Raw genomic sequence first — 20,000 nt, forward strand, 5'->3', positions numbered from 1 at the left:
GCTGCGGTCCAACAACACTAACAGAGAAATGCAGGTTGATAAGAGCAGGTCCTTTGTAACTCTGATGAGTGCTGTTTCAGTGCTGTGGTTTGCTCTAAATACTGATTGGAATCTCTCACAGATAATGTTTCTCTCTAAGAATGAGCATAATTGAGTAGACACGATTTTTCCTAGTATCTTTGACATTTATACACTAATCCAAGTATTACAAATATTATTTCTTTATTTTGGTGCACGATATTCTTGTACATTCCCTTTGAAGATGGCTTTAGAATATGTTGCTGTGTGATGTTGTAAGTTATAGTTGTGTTGGTTTCCGAGTGTGTTTTTGCTGCGTGTGTTGGTGTCTGTCAGAGAGTGTTTGTGTTGTGTGTTTTTCCTCTGTCGGCTCTTGTCAGTGTCAGATCTCCTCAGTGCTCTGATGGGCAGTGACAGCCCCGCACAGGAAATGATGTGCAGGAAACAAACCTCCAGCTCCATATGACACTGTGTTGGGAGACTGGCCTAACTCTCTGTCCGTGTGTGTGTGTGTTGCATATATCGTAATATCTAATCAAAATGGGGTAATGTTGCGCATGACTGTGACAAATCTCTCACTTACACACACACACACACACACACACAGACACACACAGAGCTCTTTCTGAATTTAAAGGAATAGGCTGGTTCACTGAAACTGATATCTTCTGGACTGTCTCCTTCTAGAACACAAAAGAAACTCATGAACACACATACCTTATTTCATTTAACTCTTTCCCAGCCTGCTTATTCATTTTATATCAGTTCTGAAAATATGACCATAATATATCAGGGTTCAACGCTAAAGATTTTTTAAATACCCTGCCAACATTTTGATTGGCCCAACTGAAAAAAAAATTAATAGCTATTTCTTAGTCACATATTTTAAATATTGTGTCAAAAATGTGTTTGAATCTAGAATTTAAATATTTTAAAAATGTTAATAAACGTGTAATGAGCACAAATCATTGCGTTGTACCCACATAAATGTCTGCTTCCAAGACATTGTTTTAGCCTCATAATTTGATGTTGCCGTCACTTTGCTGTACTGGTTTTTACCAGGTTACAAAAAACCACATGCTCACAACATCCAATCAGATAAGAGGAACCGAAAGCAATATGATGTTTACGACATCACAGAGAAGGTAGCTTGAAGGCTTAAAAGCACAAGCTGTTTCTCGATTCTACAACTGTATTCATACGCAATTAACAAATAGTCGAAGGCAAATTTAACTTTTGTGACAAGGCAGCACAGATCATTTCTGTCAATTTTCCTAATGGATAAACTGCACTCAGTAATATTTCAGCATGCTTTCACTTTCGTATTCAACATAAAACGCACATTTGCCGGTAGGAATGACATCCCACCCTACTCATAATTCTCTCTTCATATAGCCGTATATATGGGTATTACACAACCATAATACACTATGATAAAGGCTGGTTCGTTAGTTGGTTGGATCATTTTGCTTTCTCACTACAATTGATCCGCTCCAGAGTTAATTACAATCGTGCCGCGCCCGACAGAATTAGCAGGCTAGCGCAGGAGCTCCATTGAATATACTGGGGTAAAATAAATGTTCATATTTTAAGACATGGTGGGGAAAATGTAATTTAATGCAGTGTTTCGTGTACATTCTGAGACCCACTTTATATCAGATATGAGTCAGCCAGTGGAGATTGCTGATTTGTAAAGAAAACAGACCTTAAATGTGCCGATTTTGTAACTGCATACAGAGAAGCGCTTGACCCAGGTAACTGGCAAATTAAAAGTCCTTCCGCATATACCCCATTAAACTTTAGAAGGAAGGCAGCATTTTCCCCGATCGGGCCAGTAACCATCCTGTCTACTGTCCCGAGCGTCTCGCATACTGGCCATGGGCCATGGGCCAGTCCTTATTATCGAGCCCTGTATATCAAAATGTAAAAAAAACCAAACTAACAAAACAAAACATAAACAAAAATTTTTGTTTATGTTTGGGTTTCATCAAAATGCAACATTTTGGCCAAAAAAATTCACACAGATGAATGAAGACACCAGAAACTGTCGCTAAGTTGCTATGGTTACTTCCTTTTTTCAGTGATTAAAACTATCTGAAACTGCATGTGCATTAAACGATGGATCATTCCAGCCAATCAGAGTAAAGAATTTTAACAGACTAATGTGAATAATGTGCAAATACATAACATTTAATAATCTGCACAATTCCTTCAATAATGGAATTCAACCAAATTCGCTTGGATATTGTGAGTCTATGATGACTCTGCAAACTGTCTGTTGTTAGATTTATCAACACACCAATGTTTATCTCCAAGTGAAGTTTACTCATAAACTAATTTCTAGAGGATCATATGCTTACGATTGTTTGTGGCTGGACCCACATTATCCAATTTACAACGCACCAATCAGACGATTCCTAAGCTACTATAAATACCCTAGGTTACATATCACACCTATCTTCGTTTTGTAGAATCCCCCCTTCCACCCCTACTCCTCCTCCTTTCTAGATGGATGGCACGGTGGCCCAGTGCTTAGCACTGTTGCCTCACAGCAAGAACGTCTCTGGTTCCAGTCTTTACCAAAGCAGCTGACGTTTCTGTGCGGAGTTTGCACGTTCTCCCTGTGCTCACGTGGGTACCCCGGGTGCCCCGGTTTCCTCCCACCATCCAAAAACATGCAAACTAAGTTTATTGGTAAGTTTAATCCAAATCAACACCAAAGACATGCTCCTACCAAGTACTTATCTCTTTAAAGAGCAACTACTATCTGCTCTTCAGCCATCATGACAGGGGAGTTCTCGAGATCTACCTGAGCTCAAACTACCCTCTCGCCTTGCAAAGGGAGGGAGCCCCGGGCTCAAGGATCTTATGAGCTCAGGGCTGTCTCCTGGGACAGCCTGCCAAACAAGCTTATAATCAATCATTAGCTAAGTGTGAACTCTTGAAAGGATGATTTATACTTCTGAGTCAAGTGCATGCATATGGTCCGGCACAGCCTTCCTGTTGTCGCATATCCCTTGCCGAACTGCACATCCAAATGACATGTAGCACAAGCTCTGTGATTGGTCGGCTTGGTAGCGCTGACGAGTGTGGGCAGTGCTGATAGCCGTGAGCCCAATGGAGTGATTGTTTACAAGTGTCGAGACCCGTGAAGGAGCTCCAGATGGAGACTTTTGTTTTGTGTTTACCTTATGATTAAAGATGATGCACGTATGCCGGTTCCCGCCTCTGAATAAGCGAGTTTGAGCTACTTGTACATTAAGGTAGCGTTCAGAAAAAACTATACACAGAGCAACATAACCTGCTGCCAAGCATTTCGGAAGTGTTTTTGCAACGCAATACAAACAGCGTGCAGAAATATACATGCATGGCAACGTGCAAAGCATGCGACGTGGGTGACTTTGATCACTCGACGTAGAAGTATAAACCACTGCTACAGAAATGATGAACTGCTGCAGTGGTGCTGTGGGTGGAAATGTGCATATTAAGGAGCAGAAATTAATAATAAAATCCCATTCCTAAACCATAAGAGAAGCTAAATTTGACCAGTATGTTTTTCCACATGCTGGCAGAAAAAGGCTTACCAATATAAAGTAGCTGGCTATGATTTCTGAGTGGGTAGATGAAACGGAGACAAGATTATAGTGCTTGAACATAAAAAAAGTCAAATGTTCATGCTATGTACCCTTTAAAAGTCTTGATAAGTCCTTTAAAATGTGCAGTTTTATTTGTTATCTGATGTCATCTCAACTAAAAACAAGAGAGGGGGCGGGACATATTGTAACCTCTCCCCTTCTAAAAAACAGTCAATCGCTTTTCGTTTTATTACAGCTCTGCCAGTGAGAGTGGTTGAGCTCAAGCACATCAAATGAAAAGCAAATGAAAAGGGGGCGGGGCACGTCATACTAGAGAGCATTTGATTGGCCAAGATTTGATGAGAAACTTAAGTATGAGAAACCATTGTTGATCCATTTAGACCAGGGGTGCCCAAACTCGGTCCTGGAGGGCCAGTGTCCTGCATAGTTTAGCTCCAACTTCCTTCAACACACCTGCCTTGAAGTTTCTAGTATACCTAGAAAAAGCTTGATTAGCTGGTTCAGATTACTTTAATTGTAGTTGGAACTAAAATATACAGGAAACCGGCCCTCCAGGACCGAGTTTGGGCACCCCTGATTTAGACAAAATTGGGAAACTGCTAGCTTTGAATGTTTAGATCAGGTTTAGATCTGCTAAATGCATTTTTTTGGAGCTCTCTCATATTATTGATATCCTTAAAACGAACATATTGATACTAACATCTAAAAAACTTGATTTTTGAGACCTTTAAGAGTCATTCCTTTACTCTCATACTTTCCTCTGCTTTATGGACTTAATTTTACTGCTTTTCCAGTCTCTTTTTTTCTCCCTCTCACATTTTCTCTTTCCCAGGTGCTTAAGACTCAAACTCCATTCTTTCCATGCCCTTTTCCATTCTCTCCCTAAATACACATATGCATTGGCTCTCTTTGTCCTGCCTCTGTCATTATTCCATAGTGTCATGAAAGTGGGAGCGCCAGCAGTGTGGGATGTTGTTTGCTTTAGGTTGTAAGCCTTTTTGTACTACGATTTTCCAGCTTAAGTGTGTGAAAACTCTTTCTCTCACGCATGTCCCTTTAGCTGGTGGCACTTGCTCACACAATTCCCAAATCTGTCAAATTGTTTTGCTCAAACATCCACATTTAGTTCATTACAGCAAGTATTTGCATTAATTTGCTGGCAATTCACATTTAAGCAAATCAATTTTTTTTTTTATCATAGAGCATATTGTAGTAATGATCAAACCAAACAAGGCAAATAATCTACAGTGTGTATAACTATTATATCTTAAGTATTATCTTAAGTATTAACATGACAGAAATTCAAATACAGCCATTCAGAAGCTCAGAAGTGCACACTCACTGCACCCTAACAAAATGGGAAGGTTTCTAATCTAATTAATACATATTAAACCTCTTTAGCATTATTAAATATACATACTGAATCACTGATATGTGATGGAGTCACAGTTCTAAAGTTCAATTTCAAACAGTTTATTTTATTTTCTACATCTGAGGTGAACTATCTGCTGCTGCTTTCAGTAGTATGGCAATAAATGACATGTAAAATGGCATTCAAACTCACGTTATTAGCATTTAAGACTGAATAAACCACATGAGGTGTACCTGAGGTGATCATTGTCAGTTTAACCTGTTGTTCAGCTGCAAGAAACACAAGCAGTTTCTAAAATGTAAATTTCAGGTGTCAATTACAACATAAACCCTTTGATCACATGCCAATGTTTTTTAAAACACGATTTAATCAGCTTTAAACGAGCCCTCAGACTCAATAGTCAGGCACCCTCCTGTTAATGTCGTCAATCTGGCAACCTGCACTTGCATGTGTTTTGAACCAGGAGTGCAATACCTAATAAAATAAACATATGGTGGGGTAAAAGTAAATTACTTTTCACCCATCAGAATATGTTTATTTAATTTTATTTTTTATTATTTATTCTATTATTTATTTAATTTTACATTTTTATTTGATTTTATTATTGAAAAACATGAAACAAAATAAGAATAAAGAATAAAAAAATAAACATAAATAATTAAAAATAAAATAAAATAAACTTAAATAATAAAAAAATATTAAATTAAATAAAAAATGAATAAATAATAAAAAATAAAATAAAATAAACATTTGATGGGAGAAAAGTAAGTTACTTTTCACCCATCAGTACATATGTTTATTAGATTTTATTTTTTATTATTTATTCTATAATTTGTTTTTTTTTTGTTTTTTATTTAATTTAGTTTTATTTTTTATTATTTGTTTATTTTATTTCATGTTTTCTAATAATAAAATAAAATCAAAACATTTAAATTTTCATGTATTTTGTTTTGTTATTTATATAAATAACTAAAACATTTAATAAAGGCAGCTCTTTTTTCAGTTCAACACAGAATGAGTTTAAATGTTATCCATATTATATATCCATATAATAAAAAAACAACAGTCACCACTTCTCTTTGAACTAATAAATAGTATGAATTCATAATTACTAGTATAAAAATAAATAACGCTAGCATTATCATTCCAAGAGCATAATAAGATATTATCAGCCTCGCGACTCTCAAGATACTGTTTTCTCTCCTGACTTAATCAGCAGTTTTTCTGTTTGACAGCTCGTCTTATCGGTCAGCCGCTCTTGGAGCTGTGAGACTTGCGGAGGCAGATGGAGGAGGCTAGCATGACCAAACACTGAGACGCTAACATGTGCTTGTGCTAGCCAGTTTGGATTAAAACCTGCAAGTAAATTATGAATGGAAACAAGATAACAAATACCGGCTCTCACCACATCATAAACTGAAATACACACGGGATCATTTACAATACAGCCACAAGTAATCTGTATGGTTTCCGTTCAGTATGGTTCTGAGCGATGAGATTGATTGGCAGGTTGCTTTATTTACATGAGCGATGTTTTCAGCTGAAAGGATTTCCACCTAGCGCTATGCTAAGGTCACGATAGCGCTCTGAATGTCTGTCTGCAGCTGTAATAGACTCTTAACGCTGCTGGAGGAGTAAATCGCTTCCTCCTTCACCTGCCCATCACCTCTTGTAAAACGCCCTACTGCACTCTGGAAAACTCAAGTTGAAGACTAATTGCTGAATTATTCAAATTATTCAGGGCTTTTTTACCTTTGAGGACTTTTGAATAAAACTCAAGGTACTCTTCATTTTGTTCATCAGGTCTTGGCATGTAAATGGTTTTATATGTTAGCTTTTTTTGTTTGAAATCATGATCATGAACCACATTTTTGGTCCAACCCATCAACCTTTTAATCAATTTTTTTATTGTTAATTTATTTAAAATGTTAAAAATGTAGTCATTATTTTATTATTCTGTTGTTCCAAGTAACAAAACGCATTATAGGGCCTGGACACACCAAGCCAAAAAGCGAAACTGTGTTGTCGCCTCGCATTTTCACACCAAACAAATGAAAGCCGACTGAAACGAGAGGCAAACTTCCAACACGCATAGACAAATTGTTAACAAAGCAGCTTTTAGTACCGATGTCACAACAATTGTCACTCTTCATAAAGAGATTTGCTCCTGCAAATGTGTCTGATAATCTAATAATCCATATAGTTTGCAAATATTGGAGAAATGTAGCGGCCGGCCTCTTTGTGATCCTTCTTTGCTTGAATTATTTACCTGCGACGTCACTTCAGTACATCACACTCACGCTCTGATTTGTTGTTGAACGACCAATCAGAGCTCAGCCGATGCCGTTTCTACATGCTGAATCGGGCCAACGTGCTCCGACGTTAACTTGACGTGCAGAACACATCAAACAAACTAGCCGGACTAATGAAGCCCAACAGCCAAATGTTGGCTTGGTATGTTGTAAAGAACTCTAAAACTCCTAAAACGTCTACACTTGTGGTATACAGTATATATTCTCATTCTTTTGAAGTGATGCACTTCCACCAAAATTCACACAATAAATATGGACATTGGGAAAATGTAAATACCACTGGTTGTCGTTTAGTTTTTGCTTTAGGTTTAGTTTTGCTTTAGATTGTTTTTTTTATGTTTTGGGTTGTTTTTGATTATGTTTTTGTTTTGTTTTTGGTTGTTTTGTTTTAGTTTTTTGTTTTCTTTTGGTTTTTTTCTTTTGTTTTGGTTGTTGTTTTTGTTTTGTTTTGGGTTATTGTTTTGGGCTGTTTTTGTTTTGTTGTTTTGTTTTGGAGCTTTTTTGATGGCACATGTTTTTTTAGCTGTGCATAAAAAATACATTATTTTTGTGTAATTCTTTAATAATAATAATAATAATAATAATAATAATAATAATAATACACAAATATAATAATATAATTTAAAATCACACAAATGATAAGTTTACTAAGCATTATTAGTATTATTATTAATATTATTATTATTAATAATAATAATAATAATAATAATTCAATTCAATTCACCTTTATTTGTATAGCGCTTATACAATGTAGATTGTGTCAAAGCAGCTTCACATAAAAGGTCACAGTAAATAGGAACAGTGTAGTTCAGTTTGTAGTGTTTAAGTTCAGTTCAGTTTAGCTCAGTTCAGTGTGGTTTAATAATCACTACTGAGAGTCCAAACACTGAAGAGCAAATCCAACGATGCGCAGCTCTACAGATCCCGAACCATGCAAGCCAGTGGCGACAGCGGAGAGGGAAAAAAAACTTCACTAAAGGCGGAAGTGAAGAAAAAAAACCTTGAGTGAAACCAGGCTCAGTTGGGCACGACCATTTTAATTTCTCCGCTGGCCAAACGTCTTGTGCAGAGCTGCAGTCTCAGTGGCGGAGGCTGGAAGCTGGCCTCAGCGAAGACTCGTCTGTCTCTGGAGCGTCACAGGAATCAGTCTCATGTTCTCCACTCTTCCATGACCATCACAGTAGCTGCTCAGGATACGGCCTGGTCCAGGATATAAAAACCTTGGGATCATCTCGTCGTTGGTCTTGGATCGAATCAGTGACTCTGCATAGTCTGAGGGCCTCGGGAAGAGTATCCCCAGGTGGAAATGGAGAATAAAGAAAATAATTAGCGTAGCTGCTGTTCATAGTGTATATCAACAAGATGCAGAACCTGTGTGGAAGCCCCCAAGTGGTGCACTAAGTGTATGCTTTACTGAACAGATAGGTCTTTAATCTAGTTTTGAATTGGGAGAGTGTGTCTGAGCCTCGGACGTTATCAGGAAGGCTATTCCAGAGTTTAGGAGCTATAAATGAGAAGGCTCGACCTCCTTTACTCGACTTTGCTATTCTAGGTACTACCAGAAGCCAGAGTTTTGAGACCTTAAAGAGCGAGTTGGATTGTAGCGAGACAGAAGATTGGTTAGATAAACAGGAGCTAGATTATTTAAAGCTTTATATGTAAGAAGCAATATTTTAAATTCAATACGAAACTTAACAGGCAGCCAGTGTAAGGAGGATAAAATTGGGGTGATGTGATCAAATTTTCTAGACTTGGTAAGAACTCTGGCAGCTGCATTTTGTACTAGCTGAAGTTTGTTAATAGAGGATGCAGGGCAGCCAGCAAACATAGCATTACAGTAGTCCAGCCTAGAAGTCATAAAAGCATGGACTAGCTTTTCTGCAACTGAGATGGATAGCATACTTCGTAACTTAGCGATATTTCTCAGATGAAAGAAAGCAGTTTTTGTGACATGGGATATATGATTTTTAAAAGTTAAATTGCTGTCTAATATGACACCCAGATCTTTTATAGTAGAGCTAACGCTAACTTTGTATCCCTCTAATTGTAGGTCGAGTTGTGAGATCCGCTGTGTACAGGATTTGTTAAAAATAACAAAATTAAATAATAAATTAAAAATAATTTGTTAGAATAATGTTGTTGTTGTTGTTATTATTATTATTATTATTATTATTATTATTATTATTATTATTATTATTATTATTATTATTATTATTATTATTATTATTCTGTTATTCTGTGTGGAGTTTGCATGTTCTCCCCATGTTGGCGTGGGTTTCCTCTGGGTGCTCCAGTTTCCCCCACAGTCCAAAGACATGCGCTATAGGTGAATTAGATGAACTAAATTGGCCGTAGTGTATGAGTGTGTGTGTGTGTGTGTGTGTGTGTGTGTGTGTGTGTGTGTGTGTGTGTGTGTGTGTGTGTGTGTGTGTGTGTGTGTGTGTGTGTGTGTGTGTGTGAATATAAGAGTGTGAGTGTTTCGCAGAACTGTGGCAACCCCTGATAAATAAGGAACTAAGGAAAATGAATAAATTATTATTGTTTCTGTTATTCTTATTATTATTATCAAAACTTTGATCTGCTTGAAAACAACTTCACTAGATAATGACAAACTATTCTTTTTAAAATACTGTCGATGCTTAAAGAAGCCGAATCATTACTTGATTGTGATTGTATTGTTTTGTTATTGTATCGTTATTGTTCTCTTAAGCACAACACACAGGAAAAAACACTAATTTGTGTGTGTGTGTGTGTGTGTGGCGGAAGTATTTTGGCAGGAAGATGGCACAGCTGTCTCTGCTGTCACGGCTAATGTCTCAGTGCTCAGAGCTTCAGGCTGAGCAAACTGAAGCAAACACACATATGCACACAGAACCGGCATACATCTGACCACTGTGTGTGTGCTGGGCTGTTTATACAGTATTACATAACAGAGCTCGAGCAAGAGAAGTCAGGATCACACAGTACATACAGTACCTGGAGGTGACAGAGTCCTGATTTGTTCACAAGGCTTTTTGTTTGAAGCTTTTATCATGATATACGCTATGATCATGATACTGACTGCAACAAAGGATATATTAACACATAAAATAAAAAAATACTTTGTTGTAAATAGATGTTCAGAGTAAATAAAGGCTTTAAACAAATTCAGTTAAAAATGAAAAAGTACAACACTTTACTATAAAGTCTCATTAGTAAACATTAGTTAAAGGTGCAGTAGGTGATTGTCTTCAGAAACATTTTTGCTGTGCTGGTTGAAAGTCTCTTCACATTCCAATAGTAATGATCAAAGTAAATGGTCTAAATATATTTAAATGCATTTTTATATTCTGGGTAAGGTCTAAGACTAAAAAATGTTCATCCAATTAAATATTGTTGCACCGACAATTCCCATAACGCTTATAAGTAGCCCAAACTGTCTGTCAACAAATGTAGATTTTTACATCTGCACACCTCTGTTTATGCAGAACCGCCATTTGCGCGTGCACACACACTACATGTTCATGCGCACACGAGAGAGAGAGAAAGAGAGAGAGAGCGTGAGAGCGGTAAAAACAAATGCTGAATCAAAACTTGTTAAAATCCTGAATCAATATTGGAGTTACTTTTGCACTCTGGAGGAAGGATGACACCATGGCTGAAGTATTTCTTTTAGACAGGTAAAGTTCTGTTTTAAAACTATTTTAGTCACGCAAAGCTGATGTAGATTGTGTTTTTACAAATGGGTTAAATGCACAGAAGTGTTGTTCAGGCATTGAAATCTTCAGGCGAAAGATTGATGTGACTATTTTCAATTTCATAAGGGCCTTTTTACAGCATCGATAATGTAGATTTGTATTTAGTTTAACAACAAAACATCAGTAAATAGCGCTATTCCACCTAGCCTGCTTTATATATATATATATATATATATATATATATATTATTTATATATATATATATATATATATATATATATATATATATATATATATATATATATATATATATATATATAATTTATATATTTAATATTAGCATATGTATAATGTGGATTTATATTTCTAGTGTTTACAATTGTGTTCAAGAAACAGTGCTTGGTAGCGCTGTTCTTTTTAGTCATCTGTCAAATACAGCCTTCTGTGCAGTACAGAAAACAACAAGTGACCGCTGCAAACCCCCCGAGACACAGATAGACCTCCAGGGAAACTCTAGCTGAGAGATGGAGAGGTGTTTATGGCCCCAGCAGGAGGTCCTCAGGCTGGGCTCCAAACACCCTGGAGCACTGGTGGAGATATCATGCTGTACCAGCCGGCAGATTTATCGGAAAAATTAAAGACATACTTTGTCATGTGAATATGGCCCGAAGTATTCCAGGAAAAATTGTCCCATTCAATGTTTTCTCTTGCCTCTCCCAGACATTTATACACTCTAAAAATGCTGGGTTGTTTTAATCAAATGCTGAATCAACCAACAGTTGGGTTAAAAATATAATTTAAATGGAATTTTTTTTTAATTAATCTAATATGAGTTTGTCCATATTTAAAGCAATATTGGGTTAAAACAATCAATGCATTCCCAAGGCAATTAGTATCTTTTTGACTTAGTGGCTATGTCATATTACTTTGTTTAATCTCATATGTATATTTTAGTATGATTTGGTGATCCGTCAGTAAGAAGTAGGGTTAGGGGTGGGGTTTGGGGGCATGCCTCCTTTTTAAAAATTTTCATATGAATGAAATTGCTTTTCTGACAAAACATTAAATAGTTACTACTGCCAGTGAGATTGGGTGGAAACAATCCAACATTTTTTAGAGTGGAGGCTTTTTTCTTATTTTATGACTTTCTTTTGTGTGTGTGCATGCATTTGTGTGTGTGGTTGTAATGTGAACTGGACGCTGACAACAGAAATGGGGATCCAAATGCAGGTTTATTAAACTGAGATTGTCAGGCAAGCAACGGTCAACTCAGGAGCAAACAGATGTAAACAGGTAATCCAGAGTCGTAGTCAAATATCAGATGAATGGTTAGTACAGGCAGGCAGCAGACAACATAAACAAACAAAACAAAGCGAGGGTCAAAAACAAGGCAAGGCATGGAAAACGTGTTGTAATGTTCCCAATACAGTATAACAAGCCTCAGCAACTTTTGTGTATTTGTGTGCTGACTTTATAGTCCATTTAATCAGTCTTTGACAATCCTTCGGCTGAGTGTTTGCAATCAGTCAGGATTAGGAACCGCTGTCTGTGTGTGGTGCATGACTGGATCTTGTAGTCCATGAAATGGTGGATTTGTAGTCTGTTAGCGATCCGTGTGTATGTGACGATGACAGTGGAGTGGTCAAGCAACTGGGTGAAGATTTAACATCGGCATCAATCCTCTTGTCTGTGTTCACAACATTTTAGAGTTTAAAAGTTGAATTATGACTTGAATAATGTTGCTTGGGACTTTTTTGTACCTGTACTGTAAATATTATCTTATAGTTTTCTCTAATTTATTTCAAATAACTATATTTTGTAGACTTTGTTTATTTATGTTTTTAGAAATTACATTCAAAATGAAACTGTTAGTTCGTTGGCCCTAAACTGTAGCTAAAAGTTGAGTGAACAATAACTGCCATTTCAACTGAAAAAACGATATTATTAATTTATTTATTCATTTTATTTTCGGCTTAGTCCCTTTATTAACCTGGGGTCACCACAGTGGAATTCACCGCCAACTTATGTTTTAAGCAGCGGATACCCATCATTGGGAAACATCCATACACACTCATTCACACACATACACTACGGACAATTTTAGCTTACACAATTCACCTGTAGTGCATGTCTTTGGACTTGTGGTTGAAACCGGAGCACCTGGAGGAAGCCCACGCCAACATGGGGAGAACATGCAAACTACACACAGAAATTCCAACTGACCCAGCGACCTTCTTGCTGTAAGGCGATCGTGCTACCCACTGTACCACTGTGACGCCAAACAGATATTAACATTACAAAATTAAATTTAACTACCGTCACTTAAATGTGCACTAACATCAAGTTCAACTCATTTGTCATTATCATTTAAAGTCTACCTATTACTGAAAGCAATGTTTATGAAGAATTATTGCTTTATACATACACCTAAATACACCTATAAACCTTGATTTTATCTAAATGTTAAATAAATCTTTCTATTGACATTTATTTGTTGATTATATATAGTATTTGTTTATTGTACATGGTTATTCTGATTTAGGTGGACTTCTGGTTCACAGATATTTTAAAGTTGGCTGTATAATATTATAACTTTGATTTAAAGATTTTTGTTTTATATTTTGGTTTACAATATTAAATTGAAAGATCAGGAAGAAGTCTGTACATCCACTACCCATGGATGATAGTTTCTCCTTCATCTACGCTACCTGATAAAAGTCTTGTCGTGTAAGTTTTAGGAACTTGGGTGACTTCTAGTTGAACATTTAATAATATAAGTGGCTTATATGAAAGGCAAAGGCCTCTAGATTACGCTTATTTTACCAAAATAAAATATGAACATGCCTTGATTTTGAATTATTTAATTAGGACAGTAAGATCTGACTTTGCATAGACAAAAGTCTTGTCACTTAACCGAAATAATGTAGAGTATAGATTATAAAGTCATGGTGCGGTGGAAAAAGAATGAATATTGTGTATGACTCCCATGAGCTTGGAGGACTGCATCCATACATCTCTGCAATGACTCTAATAACTTATTAATAAAGTCATCTGGAATGGCAAAGAAAGCTTTCTTGCAGGACTCCCAGAGTTCATCAAGTTCGTTTGGATTCATCTTCAATGCCTCCTCCATCTTACCCCAGACATGCTTAATAATGTTCATGTCTGGTGAATGGGCTGACCAATCCTGGAGCACCTCGACCTTCTTTGCTTTGAAGAACTTGATGCGGAGGTTGTTGACACATGGGACTAAGGCTATGGCCTTATATTTTGATCCGTCTTATCATAATCACACTACTTGACAATAGTCTTGTCGTTGATCCCAGTTGTTAGAGCAACAAATAATAAATTGACTTTCAGTTGATCATATATGGAAATGTGGCAGAAGGTAAATTTTTCAGATGAATCGTCTGTTGAACTGCATCCCAACCTATTGGGACCCACATGGACCCAGGATTCTCATAGAAATCAGTCAAGTTTGGTGAAGGAAAAATCATGGTTTAAGGGTTCCATTCAGTATGGGGTGTGTGAGAGATCTGCAACATCGACAGCCTGAGGTATCAAGACATTTGTGCTGCCTATTACGTTATAAACCACAGGAGAGAGCAAATTCTTTAGCAGAATAGCGCTCCTTCTCATACTTCAGCCTCCACATCAAAGCTCCTGAAAGCAAAGAAGGTCAAGGTGCTCCAGGATTGGCCAGCCCGTTCACCAGACCATTATTGAGCATGTCTGGTGTAAGATGCATGATCATATTTTATTTTGGTAAAGTTGTCTTTCATTTAAGCCACTTCTGGTACCAAATGATCAACTAACTGAAGTGATGTGTAATCTTTGCTAACAGGTTAACTCCATTTATGTTCTACTGAAAGTTTCCTACACAAAAAAAAATCGCTGCTTGTTGAAGCTGCTTATTTAAAATGAGCTGAAACGACACAATTTTGGAGATTTTTGGTGGAGGAGAACTCAATGGTTTTATGTTTAATCAACTTAAATTAGTTGTGTTGACTTAATGGATTTGTGTTTGGGCAACATGAATGAATTGTGTGGAACCCTCCATTTTCTACAGTGTACATATTGGAGCAATTTAACAACTAAGTACGTTTTTGGTGGACTGTGACTTTAAATATATCTCAGACATTTAAAACGACAATGGTGCTCGCAACATTATCCTTAATCCATGGGTGTCCAAACTCGGTCCTGGAGAGTCGGGGTCCTGCTTAGCTCCAACACACCTGCCAGGAAGTTTCTAGTATATTTAGTAAGAGTTTGTTTTGCTGGTTTAGGTGTGTTTGATTAGGGTTGGAGCTGAACTCTCGAGGCCACCGACCCTCCATGACCGAGTTTGAACAACACTCCGACGCTACAAAGGAGTTTTCTTTCTTGATTTGAACTGAAACACTAATTATTACAGCGCTGTAATGCGCCGTAGCACTTGATATTTATTTATTAAAGCATTTTTTCTTCAACATATTATTCAATTTCACAATCCCAGTTAATATTCTCCGGCTAAATTATCTAAAATATTTGGTCCTGGAAGAAACACACCCCCAGTCACAGACGCGCGCAGAATTATTTAGCCGAAATCAAGGACCATGAAAGGAGAAAATAGCACCAGCTAATTTCCCCATCTGTGCCGTTCGTTCAGGTTAAGCGGCAGGCAGCAAAAAGAGCGAGCGGGAGAGGAGGTGGTGGTGGCGAAGGGGGAGTGTATGGGGGGTGAAAGACTGTCGATCATACACACTCTCTCTCCATCCTCCTCCTTCTCTTCCCCGTCGGGCGCGCGCAGATCAGCGGAGCAGTGCGCGCGTCACTTGCGAGCGTCTGTAGCGATCCCTCCGACACATCAACTCTAGGAGCCGAAACAAGAGTGAGAGACTCATCGAAGAGTGAGAAATCTGAGAGGAAAAGACATATATCGAGCTGTCGGAGAGTATTTAACCATTCTGATTGTGCTGATTTCTCGTTTCTTTTTTCTTTTTTTTTTGGTTGGTTGGTTTCTCTTTTTTGGGGGGAAACAAGGATAAGCCTACCTTTTCACAACATGCTGATCGGTAAGTCAGTTCAGATAATGATGTTATTGTATTTAATGCATTGTAATAAACAATGTAAATGTGGTAACGTTTGATTTGCGGTACGGATGCCAAAAGTCCTCTGCGCACTGAGCGCCTACACGCGCACAGCTTTTCAGTCGAGGTGCGCACTCGTGTTGCTTAATCGATCCAGAATGAGACCGAAAACAAACTAAACTTTTCAAGAAATGCAAGTCAGACGGTGTAGATTTTTCCAGAAGCCAGAAAGCTTCAGAAGTGTGTGTGTGTGTGTGTGTGTGTGTGTGTGTGTGTATGATGCGCGTGTGACTGTCATCATCATGCGCGTGCCATCAAACGGCCTTCACCGTGTCAGCCGGTTAACTAGAATGACGTGTGGTCTAGTTAACACCTGTGAAAGCCTTATCCTAATTTTATAAGTCCACAATGAGAGATTGTTTAAATTTTTTTAGACTAATATCCCCGGGTTAATCAGTAGCAGGTGTCGTAATTCTCAAAACACAAGCCTTTTTTCCTGCATTGACCTCTGTAGTGCGAAAGACCGACACAGGGAGAGAGAGAGAAAGAGAGAGAGAACATGAGAGGATGAGAGATGATGAAGGGAATGGTGTGTATTTTTTGCTGATCTCTCATTATTCGGCCGAGCGCATTGGAATGACATAAAAAAACTTTCGTGTCCTCTTTCTATCTCTTTCTCTCTCGCCTGCTCAGTGATCACCAGAGAAGGACAGTTGTTTAAATCAGTGGAGGAATTCATGATTCCTTTAAGCCGAATGAAAATATGTGCGATTTTATTCTGCGCATTTTATGAACAAAGAAAATATTAATAAAACGCACTGATCACTGATATGATGCCCTATTTATGCCCCGCATCTGTTTTAAATTATATCTAAACATTAATCAGCACTTGCTTTTCTATTTACGCTGAAAAAAAATGTTTTTGTTTTTAACAATAATTTATTTCTTATAAACTCCCGCTTTTTTAAGGACGTCCAGTCTCCGAGAGCACCTGGTGTTCCTCACAAGAGCTAAAAAGCAGCGGAGCGGAAAATTAAAAATGATAAAGGATTGATCCTGTACGCACTGAAAATGCTTTATCAATAACGCAGCTCATTTAAGAAAATCGTTTGAATTTTCTCTTTCTTTTTTAGCTCGTGAATTTCGTTCGAAATCAAAGCATTTTGTTTATGCATTTCATAAACTGCGCCTTTGCCGTTTGCGTTTCCCTTATTCCCTAATTCCCTAATTCAATTGATATTTTTGATTTGTGATATTTAAAAATATAGCTTCAATTATTTGTATCACATACGTCATTTTTAGCTTTGCTTCTATTTGTATCAGTGCGTTCCAATTCTTTTTATTCTCTTTATGATGTCACTTTTCTATATAATAAAACAGGCTGCATTATAGAATATTTATTATAATCATAATTTCACATTTTACAAACCATCTGATTTTAGCCTGTTCATAAATGTACTCTACACGATGTAAAAGGAAGCAGTGAAGATTTAAGTGTCCTTCTCACCTCCTTGCTATCAACTTCTCTCATTATTAGCTGGATACCAATGCTCTGTCCGCTTAGCAACACAAGACAAAAGGACACACAGATGTTACACATCTACACAAAGTTACACTGAAACCGCAAAGCTGTTTAAATAGACGTGCAGAATAAATCCAAGGAAATGGAGGAAAGGACAAAGAGAGAAGGGGAAAAATAGAGGAATCTGCAGCATAAAATGGCACCAGCTTTCACTCAGTATCAAAATCTGGACATTTACTCGATCACTATTAAGTGTGCATGTTTGTATGTTAATTATCCATCAGCCTAATGTGAATTACCTGCTAATGGGAACCTGAAAAGCTCAGGTTATGAGGACAAAGGTCATGCCCTTGACATTCTTTAGCACAGATTTTACCCAACCAAAAAAATAAATTACATGGACTATCCCTAACACGACTGGTTTGCATTTTACATCAGTGCATTTGGACACTCTTAAGTGTAGTTTGTGGTCTTTGTTACACATCCAAGTGCTTTGCATAAATCAGCAGCTAATTAAAATCTGAGTATCTGTCGAGAACATTTCTGGTCTGTAATTACGGAGGGGTCTGAATGTCACTGTGTTCTGCTCTGTTGGCCGAAATCACACCGTGATCATTGGGCTATTTATTTTTTGATTTTGGGCTGTGTTTTTTGACCCCCCTCTCACTGGTTTCAGTTGTCGTGGCAGCGCTGCAGACGGTGTGTGCTTGTAAGTGTGGGGAATGCGGTAATGCCACCCTTTAAGCGAATGCTCTTTGCCAGCCGCATTTCACCACAGCACTCTCTAGGAAAAGCTCACTGAAAAACACACAGTAGACAGACATTTTATTCATCATCATCATTATAATAAAACATTTGCAATATAAAAATGGTAGGAATTTATAAATAATCTCTAGTTATGAGGAGAATATGTTAAATAAACAATTAATGAGACAATTGTTATTGTTAATAATTATTACGGACATTATTGCTAATAATCACGCAATGTTGCAATTGGTTAATACTGAATCAGTTATTGCATTGGTTAATCTTGAATGTGATTTGAATTTACAAATACTTTACAACTGACATTTTCTTCATCATCATCATTATCGTCATCATTATTGTTATGATAAAACATTTGCAATATAAAAATGGTAGGAATTTATAAATAATCTCTTGTTATGAGGAGAATATGTTAAATAAACAGCTGATACAAATGTTATTGTTAATTATTGTCCACATAATGGAGATTATTGCTAACAATCATCTCAATTAGGTGTTGCAATTAGTTAATATTGAATGTGATTTTTAATTTTAAAATATTTTACAAATGAAATAAAAGATTATTTTTATTTCAAATAAAAGGTTTTAATTCTGTTTGTAAATTCATTTTGTAATGGATGTTTAAATAAAGTGTTTAATATGGAAATAAGGTTAAATAAGCCAATATATTTATTATTAATTCCTTAATTAACATTACGTATTGTTATTATATGTAATATTATGTGTTAATGTTACGCAGTGTTGCAATTAGTTAATATTGAATGTGATTTTTTTTTTAATTTTCAAATATCTTACAACTAATGTTAAATATTATTTTTATTACAAATAAAGGGTTTATTTCTGCTTGCAAATTCAGTTTGTAATTGATGTGTCTAAATGAAGTGTTAAATATGGACGAAAATGTTAAATAAGCCATTCAATTTATTGTTAATTACATTATATTATCTATTATCATTATTATATGTACTATTATGTATTAATATTATATATAAATTAAATTATAAATACATATTTATGATATTTATTCTTATTTTACAGTAACTTTTATTAAAAGTGCAATATAAAAATGTAAGAATTAACTTTGTATTTGTTGTTTTTATTATTATTGTTTAATAAACAGTTAAATGTTTTATTAATCATTATTATTGTAGTAATTTGTCCATTATTATTGACTATTGAATGCTAAAATTTGCTTTGAATGTGTTTTTATAGTCTATTTACAGTGACCTCTATTCAAATGTACATTATGTATTTGATTTATACAATTCCTATCATTTTCATATTGATTTTATTTCATATTTCATGGTTAATGTCTGTGAATACCTAAATTTGAGGAAATTTTTCTTCTATTTTAAAATGTTCCCATTAATCTTAATTTTAATTCATTAACCTAACATTGGTGTTTCCGAATAATACATATTTGCATTTGCTTTAAAAATTAGGATCTGTTTTTTTTTTTTTGTTTGTTTGTTTGTTTGTTTTTTTAGGATCTGAGATTTATTCCTAATTCTTTCTCTATTGTCCAAAAATCTTGCTGTGCTCTCAGATATTTACTGCAATCATCCATTGGTTGCACCCATCTTTCATTTTTAAAATGTTTACACTAATCTTGTTTTTAATTAATTTTCCTAACATTGGCGTTTCCATATTATGCATCACTTTATTGGCT

At 36.2% G+C, this 20,000-nt stretch overlaps 1 protein-coding gene across 4 annotated transcripts in view; it reads left to right on the plus strand.

Annotated features, from left to right (window-relative positions):
- The window catches only part of znf385c (zinc finger protein 385C), a 201,773-nt gene that overhangs the window by 79,636 nt on the left and 102,137 nt on the right, over positions 1-20,000 (plus strand). Inside the window, exon 1 of one of the 4 annotated variants that reach the window (XM_056453260.1) lies at positions 15,785-16,029. The exons of the other annotated variants lie outside the window; for them this stretch is intronic. Coding sequence (XP_056309235.1) covers positions 16,020-16,029 — 10 coding nt within the window. The 5' untranslated portion in view covers positions 15,785-16,019. Of the gene's footprint in view, positions 1-15,784; positions 16,030-20,000 lie in introns of those variants that run through there. 4 annotated transcript variants of the gene reach the window in all.

Source organism: Danio aesculapii, chromosome 3 (genome assembly GCF_903798145.1).
Source record: "Danio aesculapii chromosome 3, fDanAes4.1, whole genome shotgun sequence".
Taxonomy (NCBI): domain Eukaryota; kingdom Metazoa; phylum Chordata; class Actinopteri; order Cypriniformes; family Danionidae; genus Danio; species Danio aesculapii.